General features: G+C 34.7%; 1 protein-coding gene across 1 annotated transcript in view; it reads left to right on the top strand.

Moving 5' to 3' along the window:
- LOC140437699 (protein amalgam-like) overlaps positions 1-14,559 on the top strand; it is an 889,271-nt gene that overhangs the window by 301,697 nt on the left and 573,015 nt on the right. Inside the window, exon 4 of the mRNA XM_072527401.1 lies at positions 1,001-1,208. Within this exon, the coding sequence (XP_072383502.1) occupies positions 1,001-1,208 (208 nt within the window). The remainder of the gene's footprint in view (positions 1-1,000; positions 1,209-14,559) is intronic.

Below are 14,559 nucleotides of genomic sequence, written 5' to 3' on the forward strand. Positions count from 1 at the left end.
TCAAGTAATACTGCAGAGTCATTACCACTTCGAGATTCCACTGGACGCCTCAAAATTGTTGGAAACTGCTACATTTGTATGTCTTTAGCGAAAAAGCGGCTAAGAAAGACACGAAAATCATGTAATGTTTGTAATCGTCCACTATGTAACGAACACTCAGTAAATATAAGTAAGTGTAGACAATGTGTTTAAAATGTAACTTTTATTTACGTTTCCATATCACTTTTATTATAAAAAAAACTAGACAGAGCTTCATAATTGACTAAACATTAGTGTTACCCGGGTGCCACGGGTGTGGACGTAATGGTGTAAAAACTTTGACAGGTAATTTTAATATATGCATTTTTTTCTTTGGTTTTTATTATAAATCTCTTCGTTCTAAATAATTTTAGGAATAACTAGAAGCTCGAATAAAAATATTTATACTATCGTCAATGATTCAGATAAAACAATTACCAAGGATACCCAGGTACCTGGGTATAGACACAAAGGTTAAGCGAGTTTTGCATGTCATGCACTCATTTATTTTAACAATATAATTTTCATATGGATCAAATTCAGCAAGTGAGTTGTAATACACAAAAGTACTGTGTACACTTGAATTGATATTATACTAAATTTGTAAACTTAGCTCAATCAAGTTCTATATCATTGACGTTAATACCTTAATATTTTTATATATATTTAAATACTTTAGTTTAGCAGGAAATATTATTGTCTTATACTTCCACTCATCACATCTGATAAAATATAGGATAATAATAAAGAACTGGAAATATAAATTGCAACACTCTTTCAAAGGATATACTTGAAAAATATTAAATTTAAGGTTTCCGTTTCAATAGTGTTCTCAAATTGAAAACCGACAATATTCTCCATGGAAACACACACGATCTCCCTTCTCTATCTATCACTCCCTTAAATCTAAAACATATCTAATTCTCTCCGATTTTTCAACGTTCTTCAACACTAATACCTCATTTATCTCCGTTTGTTTCAGGTCGCCTGGGTGAGGGCCGAAGATCAGACCATTCTGAGCCTTCACACGAGGGTTGTTACTCATAACAACCGTGTCAGTGTTACCCACGACGACTCCGAAACGTGGAAACTGCGCATAAGGCCCGTCAAGGAATCTGATAGGGGCTGTTATCTTTGCCAGATAAACACACAGATTCTCAAGTCTCAGAAGGGATGCCTCGACGTGTTCGGTAAGATATCAGTTCTTTGAAATTTACGACAGTTGTGAGGTCTTACAGGGAGATTAGAGATGGTGTATTGTAGGAAGTTTTGGTTTTATTGCTCTTTATATGCTAAACATTGTAGCAATGTTTTATACGATACAATGTTAAAAAATATTTTTTATGGTGTTTTATAATTCAAAGTATATAATTTAAAAAAGAATAAATTATGATGCTTAACTTTTATCTTTTTTGAGCACGATAAAGTTATAGCTTTTCATCATAGTTTGTTGTTTGTTTATAGCCACAAACTCTAAAATTTAAATTAATAGTTTTTTATATTTGTAGGCGATACACTGATACATAGATACACTGGTCAACAATTAATGTAAATATTAGAAAAATATTTATGATCGTGCGTCAAAGTTCAAAATAAATAAGTCAAAATGTTAAAAACCAACTTTTTTCGTAACCATGTTTGGCAGTTAAATGAAGCAAAAAAAGTCGTTTTATTAAAATAAATAAATAATTTAAAATATGTATATTCATTTAGCTCAGATTCGTCTAAGTTTTAACAGAGTATACGTATTTTATAGCTTGTATAGACTTATTGTATTGGTAACAATATATTATATTATTTAGTGATATGTCTGTTAGAAAGAAGATTAATGATCAGATGAAGATAATATTTCTAGTTCTGAGAAAAATATTACGACAAAAACATTCGTTATCACTTAAACGATACCGGCGCATTTATTCTTCTTCTTCAGCCTTCATTTATCCATTGTTGAACATAGGCCTCCTCCAATTGCTTCCACGCTTTTCTATCTTGTGTCATTCTCATCCACTGCTTTCCAGCTACAGCTGTTATATCGTCTATCCATCTCTTTTTGGGTCTTCTCATGCTTCTTTTTGTTTCTCGAGGTCTCCAGAATGTCACTTTATGAGACCATCTGTTGGTGATTTGTCTTGCTACATGTGCTACCCATTGCCATCTCAATGTCGCTATTTTTTCCAATTATCCAATTTACATGAATTGGTATCACAACGAAAGCTGTAAAACAGCACCGGTGTTAGTCGGATTTTAAAATCCATTTAAAAGATGTCATCTTTCAATTAGCTACCACAAAATGCATCATACTCAAAAGCAGTTAGTCAACCACGTAGTATATTAATCCCAAGTAGAGATCAAGCTATTTTGTTTAACACTCTAGAGAATTGTACAATTAATGACTATCTTGAAGGATTGAGTCAGCATATAGAACCGAAAAATATAATTTTCGCATCCCGTATATCAAACGGTAGAATATGCATATATCTATCATCCAAAAACCTAGTAGATAAATTCATAGCAGAAACAAAGAAAATAATAGTAAATGGAAATATACTAGAAGCGAGAAGATTAATAACTCCATCAGTCCGCTTAATTCTGTCCAATGTATGTCCAAGCATACCTTCTAACATAATAATGGACGAATTAATAAAACTAGGTTTAAATCCTCTCTCAGACATATCATATCTACGGATAGGAGCAACCAATCCTGCCTTTAGTCATACTCTAAGCTTCCGAAGACAAATTTTCGTTTCACCTTTTCCAGACAACTTTGTACTACCTGAATCATTTATTAACGAGTTGGAACAAACATCATACCGCATATTTATAGCCCAAAACGAAAATTGTTTCAAATTGCAAATTAACTGGACACCAGGCAGCTAATTGTCCAAATATTTCACCTTCTAACCATCCTCACAATGATAGTGCAATGCAAACAGAAATAAGACAAAATTCATCAATAAATCATACTCAACAAGATAATCTACAAAATACTCCCGCAATCTCAAATACCACTCCCTCCACACTTACTACGTCTTCTCAAGCCACATTACAAAGAGTAGCAATCCCAAATTTATCAATAAACCAAACCCAACAGTGCTCACTACAAAATACTTCTATACATTTGACCACTTCTTCAGTTAACACTACAATCGCAACACCTACATCGTCTGAGTCATCCTCTAATACCCAAAAACATAAATCAACCTTACCCGAAACAAGTCAACACTTACCTTCAAATAAAAATACACATTTGAATTCTTACGAACCCCAAGTAACTTCGAACAAAGCAACCGGAAAAAGAACCCTAGAAAATGCAATCACGCCACCCTCCGAAGAAAACTTTGAAAAACCTAAGCTTCAATTAAAGAAAAAAACCAAAACTGATGACAAAAACTTAAGAAATGATATACCAAATCTCCAAACATTATTGGAACCAGTTAGAGAATATGTAGAAAGGGAAAAGCAATTGTTAAGCTTCGATCAAGTAGTGGATCTATTCGAAAATATACAAGGATCAAAAGACATAATCAGCGTAACAAAATTGTACTCAGAAGACTCTTATGTACTTATAAAGTTTCTAACGGAATTACATTCATACTACATCGACAAAAGAATGAAAACCATAAGCACCAAATTAATACGAAAACTTGGCAAACACATAGGTTTACTCTCTATAGTGAAAACTTCATTATCGGAAGAAGATTTCGACTCATCGGTAAATAATTCCTCTAAAGAATAATAATATCACTGTTGACTTCATGTCTGTTCCATCACAAGTTTTAGGAAAAAACATGGATATTAAAAAACACAATAAGTTATCTTAAAGACTCAGAACTGTATCAATTATTGTAATTTTTTCTACCTTTACCTGTATTATATTTTTTAGGTCGCTAATAACCCTTGTGGTTGCAGCGTAAATAAACAAAAAAAAAATTACAATCATACACAAAGTCATATTATATGCATAGATTCTAGCAGCTGTCATGTGTTTGACTTGAATTGTGACTTTGATCACAATTTTAAGTATTTTGTATAATAGCTAACGAAAGTAAGTACATTTTGGCTTTTATTGTAGCAAATATATGTTCTTCTTCTTCAAGTGCCCTGTCCGTTGCGAACGTTGGCTATTAACATGGCAATTCTGATCTTATTTGCGGCGCTTCTGAATAGTTCGACCGATGTGAGCCCGAACCACTTCCTCAGATTTTGGAGCCACGAGTGTCTTCTCCTGCCTGGCCCTCGCTTACTGTCTATTTTTCCCTGGACAATCAATTGCAGTAGACGGTACTTATCGTGTCTCAATATGTGGCCTAGATATTCAAGCTTTCTTTGTTTAATTGTATTCACGATTTCTTTCTCCTTTCCGATTCTTTGGATTACCTCTGTGTTGGTGACATGTTCGGTCCAGGATATACGAAGAATGCGTCGGTACACCCACATTTCGAATGCTTCTAGTTTTCTCGTGAGCGTCTCCGTCAGCGTCCAGGCCTCCACACCATACAGTAAGATCGGAAAAATGTAGCATTTAACTAGACGTAGTTTTAGGGGAAGAGACAAATCCCTGCTTATGAGGAGCTTTTTCATATTGCTAAATGCTGCTCTAGCTCGTTCTATTCTCGCTTTAATTTCTGTGGCCTGTTCCCATTTTGCATTTACGTTGGTGCCAAGGTACACATAAGATTCTACATGGTCAATTAGTATGTTACTTATCCGTAACTGTCGAGCAGGCTGTTGCTTCCTGCTTATCAGCATCCACTTTGTCTTCTTGAAGTTGAGGCTCAGGCCGTATTCCTCACTAACTGAATAAACTCTTTCCATTACCTGCTGTAATTCGTCTATGGTACTGGCAAGGATCACCGTGTCGTCGGCATATCTTATATTGTTTGTTAACTCGCCGTTTATTTTTATACCCTCATTTGCATTTTCCATACATTTATTAAATATTTCTTCGGAATAAATATTGAATAGGAGTGGGGATAATATACAACCCTGACGGACACCTCTTTTGATCTGCACACTTTTAGTGAGTTCGTTGCCAATTTTTGCTCTTGCTGTTTGACCCCAGTATAGGTTTGCCACAATTCGAATGTCCTTGTCGTCAATACCTGTCTTTCGCAGAATATCTATCAATTGTTCATGATTGACATTGTCAAATGCTTTTCTAAAATCCACAAAGCACAAATACACGTCCTTATCAACGTCTCTACACCGCTGTATAAGCACCTGGAGAGCGAAAATTGCTTCTCTAGTTCCAAGTGCTTTCCGAAAGCCAAACTGCGATCTATCAATATTTGACTCACATTTATCATATATTCTTCTATGAATGATCTTAGTGAACGCTTTAGTGACATGATTAATCAAGCTTATAAGCCGGTAGTCATCACAGATCTGGGCCTTTGGTTTCTTCGGGATTGTAATAAATGTTGACTGCAGCCAGTTCTCCGGGATTTTACCGCTATTATATATGCTGTTAAAAAGTTCAACTAGATTATCAAGGAACTGTTTGTCTGATTTACATAGGATCTTTAATATTTCGCAGGGTACATTGTCCGGACCTGCTGACTTATTGTTTTTTAGTGCTGCAATGGCATCTTCTATCTCCGATTTAAGGATTGAAGGTCCTGTTTCTCCTTCTCCATATAGGTGATCATCAGTCCTGTCAGATGCAAATAATTTTTCTATGTATGATTTCCATGTTTCTAAGATCGTTGATGGCTCCGAGATAAGATTTCCATCGCCATCTTTTATGCTGTTGGGTGACTTATTGAATTTCCTCTTGTTTGTCATTGATTTTATTTTTTTGTGCATATTGTAACTGTCGTATTTTCGTTCGTATTGTTCTATTTCCCTGCATTCGTTGGAAAACCATTTTTCTTTGGCTTCTCGAATTTTCGTTCTTATGATTTTGTGGATCTGCTGGTATTTTTCTTCATTTTTATTCTTGAATTTACGTCTTTCATCCATCATATCCATTATCTCATCAGACATCCATTCGTTCTTCTTTCGTCTGTCACGCTTTAATAGAGTCGCGCATGTTGTTTGGATTGCTTCCCTCGATTTATCCCATCTCTCTATTATGTCCGATGTGTTCTCGTTAATGTCGTTTATTTTCTTTCCTAGTTGTTCTCGTACTTTTATTTCGGTTTTTGGGTTAGTGAGTTTCTTAATATCAATTGTGTTTAAATTAGATCTTTTCTCGAGCCGTTTTACTCTCATGACCATTCTGCATACCAACAGATTGTGGTCCGTAGGAACATCGGCACCTGGGTACGTTTTTGATGATTTTATCATGTTTTTATATCTTGTTGGTACTGCTATATAATCTATCTGATTCCTTATGATGTTGTCAGGTGAGTCAGCGGGGGATTTCCATGTGTAAAGTCGACGTTTGGGGAGCTTAAAGAGTGTATTACTTAATAGCAGGTTATATTCCTGGCAGAAGCATATAAGTCTATCACCTCTATCGTTTCTCTCTCCTAGGCCGAAGTTACCCACGATCTCATTCACCTTGCCTCTGCCAACCTTTGCGTTAAAATCTCCCATCACTATTGTTACTTCATGTTTTTTTGTCATTTTCATCAGGCTTCCCAGTTGTTCATAGAATTCTTCGCTGGTTACCTCATCTTTATCTGCCGTTGGCGCGTATACCTGTAATATGTTAATATTCACCGGTGTTGCTTGAATTTGTAAAAGCATTATTCTATCTGAATGGGGAGTGAAAGATTTTACTGCCGAATTAATACGTGGGGCAACTATTATTGCGGTGCCGTTTCTGTGATGTGTTGTGTCGTTTCCAGCATAGTAAACTTTATATCCAAGTATATCGCATTGTCCAGAGTTTTGCCAGTGTGTTTCACTAATTCCCAATATATCAATTTTTAATCTTTTTATCTCTTTTACAATGTTATGAGTTTTGCCGCTCTCGTACATACTTCGTACATTCCAAGTTCCAATCCTTAGGTGTTGAGGACTTGCTTCCTTTTTTAGGCCGTAGGGATTTCGCTGGCTGACGACCAGGGAGGCCCTACTATTTGTTTGTGTGCATCCTCCCCTGCCGGGTCTTGGGATCCGATCACCATGATCAGTAATGTTTTTGTTATCGTAGTGTATTGCCATGATAACTATTCTAGGAAATTCTTATGGGGTGGTTTTCCGTTGCCTTCCCCATCGCAGTACCACAACCATTCAAACTGCTCCAGTCATGCTTGTGGTAGTCCAGTTTTAAGCCGATCCAGGATCATTTCCTTTGCGCCTTGAGCTGGTACTGATGATCGCTGCTGCCCTTCATCAGGGTATCACTCGGTAATCACTCGGTGAAATTTTCGCCATATCTGGCTACCCTCACTTAGTTTAGCCTGCAGACCAATGCAGTTGCCCGGGGTGTGGCACATGGAGCCATAAGTGAGAGTTAGGTGTCTTATGAGGACCAGTTATCTAGAACCATCTCCCGTCTATGACGCTCGATGTGGTCGTTCCGATAAAAGGTACTACCTCTATAACACAACCCTACACCCCACTTTTATTATCACAAAATATATGTTGTGATAATAAAATATTAGTTATTTTGTGAGTAAAAAACGTTGTGTAACTCTAAAGTTACAATGGTCCATAATGTATAACATAATTTTTCTTGCAGGTAGTAACAGAAATGAAACCTATTTGTTTAAAATCATATTATGGCAAGAGAGAACAAAATAATGTTTAAATTAGAGACATTTGTGGATATGACTCTACAAATTCTATTCTAGAATGGAAGAAGTGAGCGTGGGAGATATGAAAGATAATAATGAGAACCAGAAAGATGATAATGAAAAAGAGGATGACAATGACGACGAAAATTACGTGCCCAATCATCAGAATATCACATAGAAACGAATTACTAGTTATTCTGCACAGCCAATTGAACCTTGGAAAGGTAGTTTACCGCCAGGACATGAAAACCCGTATACTCCTATCAAGTATTTTAGAACGCTGATAGATAAAAATATTTTGGACAATATCGCTTGTCAAACAAATCTGTATTCTACCCAAAAGTGGTAAACAAATCTTTAAATGTAAACAAGAACGAAATAGAACAGTCTTTCGGTGTATGTTTGTTCATGTCAGTGTATGGTTTACCCTCAACTAGAAAGTACTGGAAAGCGTCTACTTGAATTACAGTTGTTGCAGAAACTATGGGTCGGAATTACTGGGAAAAAATAAAAACAATATTTACTTTAATGACAATAGTCCCGGGAAACTATGGGTCGGAATCACTGGGAACAAATAAAAAACAATATCCACTTTAATGACAATAGTCAGATAATTCTCGGAGATAAGTCATTCAAAATAAAACCGCTTTTAGAACCAGTTATAGCAAATTTTCGGAAAATTTAAATGACAGGAAAATTATCAGTGGATGAACAAGTTATTCCTTTTAAAGAAAAATATGGTCTAAAAATGTATATAAAAAAGAAAACAAAAAAAATGGGGCTATAAAGCGTTTCTCCTATGTGATATTAACGAAATTTTATATAATTTTGAATTGTATACTGGTAAAGAAAAGCATCCAGAATATTTACCAAATTTAAGAGTCAGCGAAAATGTGGTTCTTCGATTGGCCACAATAATTCAAAGAAATTCTCACCATACAATATATTTTGATAACTGGTTTACAACTATGCAATTGCAAATTGAACTGAACAAGTTGGGTATTCCCTCCGTAGGTAGGGTGCGTTCTAACAGATAAAAAGGATCTAATTGATCTTTTGAAAAAGATATAAAAAAGCAAGGAAGGGGAAATTTTAAAGAACTTGTCTACAAAAAAGAATGAATAACTCTTAGAGCAGTCAAATGGTACGATATCAAGCCAATGCATTTACTGAGTTCGTTTGTATGCACGAATCCTACAAGAAAAGTTCAAAGATGGAACAAAGCAAAGAAAGAAACCATTCTTGTGAAATGTTTTAACATTGTAACGTTATACAATAAATGTATGGGCGGAGTGGATTTAATGGACTCTTTGATGGCTTTATATAGAACTAGGATTCGTTCTAAAATGTGGTACCTCCTTATTGTGTTATATATTTGTGTCCATATATTTGGTTTAGCAGTTGTGAATGCTTGGTTACTTAATGGAGGAGACACCCAGTTACTTGGTATAAGAAAAAACGATAAACTAAGTGTTTTAGATTTCGAAGCATCTATTGCCGCTTGTCTTTGTCTTCTCTTTCTTTCTTTCTTTCTCCCCTTCCTTTTACCCTAACAGGGTGTCGGATTTGGGCTAGCTATTTTAATTTCCATTTACCCACCTCTTCCATTCTTTTCTGTTTCCTGCCATTATTTTTAATTCCTCGAGTGATTTTTGTTTAAGTTTTCCCGCCTCTACTACTTGCTGTATCCATTTTTTTCTTGGTCTGCCTCTTTTTCTTTTTCCGATGTTTCTTGCTTAATAAATTTTTCTTGTTATTCTATTGGATTGCATCCTCATCAGATGCCCATACCAGTTCATTTGTCTCTTTGCTATTTTGTTCATTATCGGTTCCTGGTTGGCCATTCTCCTAATAGTCTCGTTGCTTAATCTATCCCATTTTGTCTTTCCAACTATCCTTCTTAGATGTCTCATCTCCATTGCGTTTATCCTGCTCTTATGTTTTTCCAGAATTGTCCAGTTTTTACTTGCATAGAGCACAGTCGGTATCACTATTGTGTTATATATTTTTATTCTTGTTTCTCGTGCAAGTTCTCTTTTTCCCATTATTGGGACTAACGCATAATATAACTTGTTTGATTTCTTTGCTCTATTTGTTATTTCCCAGTCTATTTTTCCATCATTAGTTATTATACTTCCCAGGTATTCGTAAGTTGTTACTATTTCCAATTCTGAGTTTTTACATTTTATCTTTATTTGATTATCTTCATTATCTCCTTTGCCGCCGATTATCATTATCTTACTTTTTTCCTCGTTTATCTCCATTTTAAGTTCTTCTATTTGTTCTACCCATATATCCATTAGTTTCTGCATTTTATTCTCGGAATCTGCTATTAGTACTATGTCGTCTGCATACATTAAGGACTCTATTGTTACCGGTTGTAATCTGCGGTAACCTATTATTGTCTGTAGTTGATTAGTTCTGACTCTAGTGTTTCGTATTAATTCGTTCATTACTATGATGAATAGCAAAGGGCTGAGACTATCTCCTTGTTTAATACCTCTCTTCCAATTAAATGCTTCCGATCTTTCCCCTGTTATTTGTACCCTTCCTTTTACCTCTTTGTAAGTACTTTCTATAATTTTTATCAATGCATTAGGTACGTTAATTTTCCTCAAGCATTTCCCTATAATATGTCTTTCTATCGTGTCAAATGCTGCTCTTAGGTCTATGAATGCTAATACTAGTTTTTTCCCCGTATCTATGCTTCTTTCTATTAGATTTCTAATGATATATATGTTGTCATTTGTCTGTCTTCCCGGTCTAAATGCCATTTGTTCTTCTCCCAATACCATTTCTACTTCTTGTCTCAGTCTCTTCTCTATTATTTTCGTATATATTTTAAAGCACACCGATGACAGACATATTGCCCTGTAGTTGTCGCAGTTTACATGTTCTCCTTTTTTGTATATTGGCACGATGATATTGTTCTGCCAGTCTTTAGGGATTGTTTGTTTTTCCCACGCCTCTTTATATATTTTCCATAGCCAGTTTATTCCTTCTTCTCCCATGTATTTTACCATTTCCGGTTCAATTTCATCATCTCCACCTGCCTTGCCTATTTTTATATTTGATAATCCTTCTATTACTTCTTCTCTACTTATTTGCTCTGGCTCTGTGTTTTCTTCGCCTTCATTGATTATATTGTCTTCCTTTATCACTTCGGTATCAAATTTTTTCTTATAATATTCTTTCCATACCCTAGCTATTTGTTCTGGGCTTATTTGTATTTGGTTTGAAGTATCTCTTACTGCGTTTATTTCCTTTCGTTTTCCCTGCCTTATGTGTCGTATTGTCGTCCAAAAGTTTCTATTATTTGTTATATATTCTTCCTGAAGTTCTTCTCCAAATTCTTTCCATGTTTTTGTTTTTGCTTGTGTGACTGTCTTTTTTGCCAATTGTCTCTGCCTATAGTATTTTTCTTTATCTTCTTCTAATCCCGTTTCGAGGTATTTTTTCCATGCTATTTTCTTCTTTTTTATTTCTGTCTTCACTTCTTTATTCCACCACCTTGTCCTTTTTAACTGTTTATTATATTTTTTGATTCCACACACTTCAGTTGCTGTTGTCTTTAATACTTCACTGTATGTATTCCATCTTTCTTCCATTGTCCATGTTTCTTTTTGGCGCTCTATTTGTCTCAGTCTTTTGTTAGTTTCCTCCGTGTAAAATTCTCGCACACTTTTTATCTTTAGTTTGTTTACATTTACTTTCTTGTACTCTTTTCTTTCCACTTCCTCCATTTTTTCATCCTCCAGTTTTGCAGTGACCATCTTGTGTTGTGTAGACAGTTCGGGTTCCTTTTCCGTTAAGATGTTTTTTATATTTTGTTCTAGGTTTCTCGTATATACTATATAGTCGATTAAGCTTTTCGCATTTCTCTCTTCAGCCACAAATGTATATTTGTCGTTAATGGTTTGTTCACTGAATGTGTTTCCTATTATCAGGTCATTGGTTTGGCAGAATTCCAGCATTTTAATTCCATTTCTATTTAATGTTTCTTCCCCATATTGTCCAATGCATCCTAATCCCCTGTTAATATCCTTACCTACTCTTGAATTCCAATCGCCTAAGATTACTATTTTTTCTCTTGTCTCTCTTAATTTGTCTAATGCGTTTTGGAGTTCGTTGTAGAATTCTATCATTATCTCTTCTTCATTACCTTCTGTTGGTCCGTATATTTGTATTATTCCTATCTTGTCTTTTAGTTCTATTTGGGCTGTGATTATTCTAGATGATACTGCTTCGTAGTTTGTTATTCTTGATTCTATTCTTTTATTAACTATTATACCGACTCCTTCTTTTGCTCTGTGACCCTGTGGTACTCCGGAATAATATAGACTATATTTCTCATTGATATTGATGTGTCCTTTCCCTATGTTTTTTGTCTCGCTTATTCCCATTAATTGTACGTTCATTTTTTCCATTTCTTCCATAGCTTCTATTTCCTTGCCGGTCAGAGATGTCACATTCCATGTCGCTATTCCTATATGATTTGTCTTGTTAAGATGTATTTCCTTATTACTGTATTCTTCTTCTCCATTATTGGTGTTAACGTTGATTTCATGCTCCCTGGTTTTTGTATTAACATTATATCCGTTATTTATTTCATTACCGTTTTTATTTCTAATGCTAATATTTAATTTTTCCCTACCTTCATTACTAATGCTATGCCCATTTTTGATATTCCCCCTAACTATAATATTATCACTACTGTTAGTAAGCCTAATACCCATATTCCTATCACAAGTCAAATTTCTAATGGCATACTTATCATTTACCTTTTTAATCCTATTCCTATTACTACTTAAAACTAAACATTTATCATCATTGTCCGGATAATTTTGTAATTCTTCTTTCTCTATTCGTTGCTTGACCTCTCCTTGGTTCCTTTTATGTTGCTCTGGTAGTTTTTTGAACTCTCTATTTCCACTACTTTTTCTTCTTTATAGCACCATCTCCATTCCTTGCCATCTACTGTGATTTTATTGTATCCTATTTTGACCATTTTTCCATTTTCCCTCATTTCTCTTGCTTTATCTCTTAAAGCTTTCATTTTCTTTCTCTCTCTCCTTTTGTGAGATCCTCTGTAATCCATATTTTTTTGGTCTTCACATTCTTAAGTTTGTATTTGTTTCTTAAGATTGTTGTTTTTTCTTCTTCGCTTTCTAGTTCAATTAAGAATGTTTTTGTGCCTATTTTTTGTGCTCTTTTAATATTAGTTTTGACTTCAAGATGATTTTCTAACATAGTAGTCATTCCTTCTTTCAATGTTTTTGGGTCTTTAGAGTCTATTATTGCTCCACTAATGATTATATTTTTCTTTCTTGTCTTTGTCAAGAGGGTAAAGAGAGGCTCAAGAAGAGGGTAAGGCCCAGTCTATCTATTATAGAACAAAAGATAGAGCAGAAAAGGAAAAGAGGACCTATCGCTTCCTCACCGGAGAAAGGCATACGGAAAGACGGAATAGGCCATTGGCCTAAATTTTCAGAAAAGCTCGGTCGTTGCAAGAAACTGGGATGATTAGGCGTGCCAAAAGTAACATGTGAAAAATGTAATTTAAATTTGTACATTACGCCTAATTCGAATGGCTTTGGGGACTTTCATAAAAATTAATTGTTTTTCCCATTGTAACTTGAGAGTCACAAACCCAATTAAAACAAAGAAAATAAAGAATTAAAAAAAATCTTCAAAAATATTTTAAATTGATCCTATCCTGGAAGTACATAATATTAGAAATTTCTTTGCAGTTAAAAACAATTGGGCAGTACAGGGATAACAGCTCACAAAAGAAAAACGTTAAAATACAATTCGTAAGTTCGTACAATCCGCTCAACGTAAGCTATCGCCGTTTTTGTAGTTATCTAAATTGACACAGATCATTAATTCAGTTATTTTTGTAAAACTATACGTCCAAATTACTATCGGTATATTATAAAAAGTAGTCACATTTTAGCTGGAAGAAATACGTTGAACCTAAAGAATAGTAGTGAATGGATCAACAGGCGGCAAAAAAAACTTACCTCATCTCGTACGAAGATATAGGTAGCGGCTTTCATATTTTCGTACTCGCTACGTTTTGATTATGTTTAGTGCTATTAAGCTCAAATTAAGTTCTGATTAGTGCAACTATTCGAGTTTCCTCCAGCCCAAGGAAATTTCCAGTAAAATTGTAATTAATTAGAGACTCTTATGCACGTCTCTTTAGGGACTACTAGACCTACTTATAGTATTTTCGCATAAAAATATCTTTATAAGGAAACAATTTTCATACGTTAAGACATTTATTAAACTTTTTTACCCGAAGGCAAACCTTTAGCTTTAGATTAAATTATCTTATTAAACTTGTGTGTTGCTGTAGGGTAAATTTTCTTTTAAAATTTTTCTTTTATCTTTTAATTTTGTTCGCATCAAAGCCAGTACGGCTCAAAAGAAAATAAAGTAATTCGGTTATGTAGAAGTAACATTTTTTCTGGACTACATGTGTAACTATACTGGGCGTCTATGTTCTAAACCATAAAATAAATTTAAACTTTAAGACATTTACAGATTTTACCTGTTAGCGACGTAATCGTAACAGAGGTATGCCAGTTTGGAAAATCACGATCACAAATCAAGGTGTAAAAATATAGCAATTAATGTATAAAAGTGGAGTTACTCCCTATAATATTGGGTACCAATTGTTTAGGTTTCGAAGAGTTCTGTCCCTCAGGTATACGTCTTATACTACATAAAAACCTTTATAAGTTCACCTGAGCTTATAAAGTACGGCTCAAAAAAATTACATTGGATGATAAAATGGATATTTCAGAAAGCCCTAAATGGAGAACAGCTCTCAAAGGAATGGACGGAG

This window comes from Diabrotica undecimpunctata, chromosome 1, assembly GCF_040954645.1.
Source record: "Diabrotica undecimpunctata isolate CICGRU chromosome 1, icDiaUnde3, whole genome shotgun sequence".
NCBI classification, from domain to species: Eukaryota; Metazoa; Arthropoda; class Insecta; order Coleoptera; family Chrysomelidae; genus Diabrotica; species Diabrotica undecimpunctata.